This window comes from Muscardinus avellanarius, assembly GCF_963383645.1.
Source record: "Muscardinus avellanarius genome assembly, chromosome: 3".
In the NCBI taxonomy this organism is placed as follows: Eukaryota; Metazoa; Chordata; class Mammalia; order Rodentia; family Gliridae; genus Muscardinus; species Muscardinus avellanarius.
In genome coordinates this window covers 30,013,565-30,017,217 of record NC_137788.1, presented here as the reverse complement: position 1 = coordinate 30,017,217, position 3,653 = coordinate 30,013,565, and the positions used below count along the sequence as shown (strand labels likewise).

At 50.3% G+C, this 3,653-nt stretch overlaps 1 protein-coding gene across 1 annotated transcript; it reads left to right on the top strand.

The window, feature by feature from the left end:
- Positions 1-221: 221 nt before the first annotated feature.
- Positions 222-596, top strand: LSM10 (LSM10, U7 small nuclear RNA associated; the record flags this gene model as incomplete). Its single annotated transcript, XM_080692859.1, has 1 exon — positions 222-596. Exon 1 carries the CDS (start codon positions 225-227, stop codon positions 594-596), a length of 372 nt encoding a protein of 123 aa, XP_080548985.1. The 5' UTR covers positions 222-224.
- Between the last annotated feature and the right edge of the window lie 3,057 nt (positions 597-3,653).

The following is a 3,653-nucleotide window of genomic DNA, read 5'->3' as shown; positions in this document are numbered from 1 at the left end:
GATATAGTTAATCCTTGGCTTGCAAGGCGACCTGAGAATTCTGTGAGTCGTGCACATGAAACACCTGTGTCCATAAACAAAAAGTGGGTAGGTAGTCAGCTTTGGGGAGGTCTGTTCTAGGACTTTTGTTCAAGGTAAGTAGGCAATGCTAGCCAACCCATAGCCTATACACCTCACATCTTTGTGTTTCTGGCCCACAGCGAGTCCCCAGCCGGTGTGGAAAAATGGCGGTGAGCCACTCAGTGAAGGAGCGGACCATCTCGGAGAACAGCCTGATCATCCTGTTGCAGGGCCTCCAGGGCCAGGTCACCACCGTGGACCTGCGGGATGAGAGCGTGGCCCGTGGGCGCATTGACAATGTCGACGCTTTCATGAACATCCGCCTGGCCAAAGTCACCTACACGGACCGCTGGGGACGTCAGGTGGAGCTGGATGACCTCTTTGTGACAGGGCGCAATGTCCGATACGTCCACATCCCAGATGACGTGAACATCACCGCCACCATCGAGCAGCAGCTGCAGGCCATCCATCGGGTGCGCACCTTTGGCAGCAAGGGCCAAGGCCGGCGGGAGTTTGCCTCAAAAAAATGCAAGTGAGGCTGTCCCCTCAGCAAGCTCCTGCACCAGCTCAGGTTCCTCCAGGGTTCTGAGCCAAATCCCTGCCATTTATTCTTGCCCAGAACCCTTGGTCTCAGACAACCTGCCACAGTGGCCTTTCACAGGAGTCCACCTCCCAGACTCACCTTGGAAACCTGAATCCCACCAGTCTGCCTGTGGCCTTGGGGAAGGTGACAGTCCCCCTTTTTGATCTTTTGCATCCAAGTCTCTGATTTACCAATTTAGGGAATCTGTCAAATCGAATTATTACTTGTAACTGGCCTGAGTCATCCCTAAATCCCTATTCCCCTTGCAGTTATATTCATTTTCTTATAAAACCAAATTTAGATAAAATAAGGCCCAGGTCTCCTGCTTTCCCTGCTGTGTTCTGGGCTCCCTTGTTGATCCTGTGTAATAGGTTGTGAGGTCCCAAACTTGGCTGCATATTACAGTCATCTCCCACCCGCAGAGATTTAACTGGTGTAGGGTATGGCCCATGCCCCAGGCCTAGGGATTGAACTCAGGGCTTTACCACTGAGCTACATCCCAGCCCACCCCAGGACTACTCAAGTTTCCCAGGTGAAGCCGGGCATGATGCACAGGCCTGTAATTCTAGTACTTGGGAAGCTGAGACAGGAGGATCACAGGTTCAAGGATAGCCTCATCAACTTAGCAAGATCCTGTTTCTTTCTTTTATTTTTTTTTACTTTATTTATTTATTTATTTATTTTGCAGTACTAGGGATTGGACCTGGGAGCATTCTACCTCTAAGCTACACCCCCAGCCCTATTTCTTTTATTCTTTATTTTGAAACAGGGTCTCATTAAATTGCCGAGGGCCTCACTAAGTAGCTGAGGTTGGCCAGGAACCTATGATCCTTTTGTCTCCGCCTCCCAAGTACTGGGATTCAAGTGTGTGCCACCACACCCTGCAGCAAGACCCTGTTTGAAAATAAAAAATTAAATAGGTGATGGGGGTATGGTTCAAAGGTAGAATGCCCCTGGGTTCAATCTGCAGTACCACCCCCACTTTAAAAAAAAAAAAAAGTTTCCCAGGTGGTTCTAATAGATGTAGGAAAACCCGAGCTGTATAGTAGGAGAGTACTTCAGCTGGTCAAGTGAAACGTGCCATTTCTAATCGGATACTTGTTGAAGAGGATGTTAATCTCACTGCCGTTTCCAGAAGCAGACAGGCATGCACCACCACCACCCCCCCCTTGGGGATAAGCAGTAGTTGTGTGTGTGTGCGTGGTACTGGGGACTGAACCCAAGGGCATTCTATCAAGTGTGGGAGTTCAGCCAACATCAAACTGATCCCGTTTGTGAGATTCGCGGGGCCCTCAGGGATGAGCCCAAGTCTCTGTGGTAGCTACTCTGTGGTCATCGTAAACCTGCCACAGACAGCCCTCCCGGTGAGCGTGGCTCTGTGTTGTGGGACCGGGGAGTTTGTGTTTACAACCTAGCCGCGGAATGGCTGCCTTTGCCAAAGGCTTCCACTCAGCACGTGGTGCCGAGTAAAACTTGAACCTGTCTGGAGAGAGGCTTATGACCTAGTGGGGGAGGTAATCAACAAAAACAAGATGAAATCCAGCTGGAGAAATATCTGTGCCCCAGTTTTTTGTTTTTTTGTTTGGTTTGGGTTTGTTGTTTTTGTTTTTGCGGTACTGGGGATGGAACCCAGCCTGCTACCTTCTAGCTACGCCCCTAGCCCTATTTTCACTTATTTTATTTTTTTTCTTGCGGTACTGGGGATGGAACCCAGGAACATTCTACCTCCAAGCTACACCCTCAGCCCTATTTTTTATTCTTTATTTTGAAACAGGGTCTCGCTGAGTTGCAGAGGGCTTCACTAAGTAGCTGAGGCTGGCTAAGAACTGCAGTAATCCTATCTCAGCCTCCCAAATGTTGGGAATACAAGCGTGCACCACCATGCCTGGCCCCCCATCCCTATTTTTTTTTTTTTTTTTTTGTGGTGGTACTGGGGATGGAACCCAGGGGTCTTCTACCTCCGGGCTATACTCCCAGACCTATTTTATATTTATTATTTGGAAACAGGGTCTCTTAAGCAGCAGAGGCTGGCTTCAAACCTGCGCGACCCTCCTATCTCAGCCTCCCAAGCGCGGGAATTACAAGCATGTGCCACCACGCCCAGCTCCCATCCCTATTTTTTATTCTTTATTTTGAAACAGGGTCTCACTAAGTTTGAGAGGGCCTCACTAAGTAGCTGAGGCTGGCCTCAAACCCAGATCCTCCTGTCTCAGCCTCCCAAGTTTTAGAATTACAAGCTTGTGCCACCACGCCCAGCTTGTGCCCTAGTTCTGAATAAAGCAGTTCTGAATAAGTCCCTGACTGTGAGGTGCTCGTATTTCTTGAGATTTGAGAGGACCCTTAAATTCTGCCCTTGCATTCAGGAAAGAACAGAGGGTCCCAGCAGGGAGAAACCCACTTCTCTGAGTTTCTAGGCCCCTCTGACAGTCAAAGTCAGGTGACTAACACCAGAAGATGACCACGGGTAAGAGAAAGCTGGGGTAGGCCCTGAAGGGAGGCGCTGAGGGTGGAAATGCCCACAGACCCTCAGCAAGTGGAGGATGATGAAGAACAGGCAGGGAGACCCTTCCCACAAAGTCTGCCGTGTTTATAAGCTTGAAGAGGGCGCATGCTGAGAGCGTGTCCCAGGGTAGAGGAAAGGTCTGGCTCAGCAGAGGGCCAGTGAGGGAAGCTGCAGGACTCGTGTGGGTTGCTGAGAGGAAAGGCACAGGACATTTCATGTGCAGACCCCACTTGCGCCCTCCCTCCTTCCTGGGAAAGACCCTGGAAGATAGATGGGAAGGAACAAACAGGCCCCACTGAGACACACTAGCCAAACCCCAGGGATCGGGGTCTTTTGTGCTGGTCTTGCATTGCTAGAAGAGGCGTCTAGGGTCCCAGGTAGAGGTGCTGGGAGCTCAGTGCCCATCAGCCTATGGGAAGCCAGGAACTCTTTTTTGGTTTTGTTTTAGTTTGTTTGTTTGGTGGTACTGGGGTTCCTGGAAACCCTTCTATCTGCGGGCTACACTCC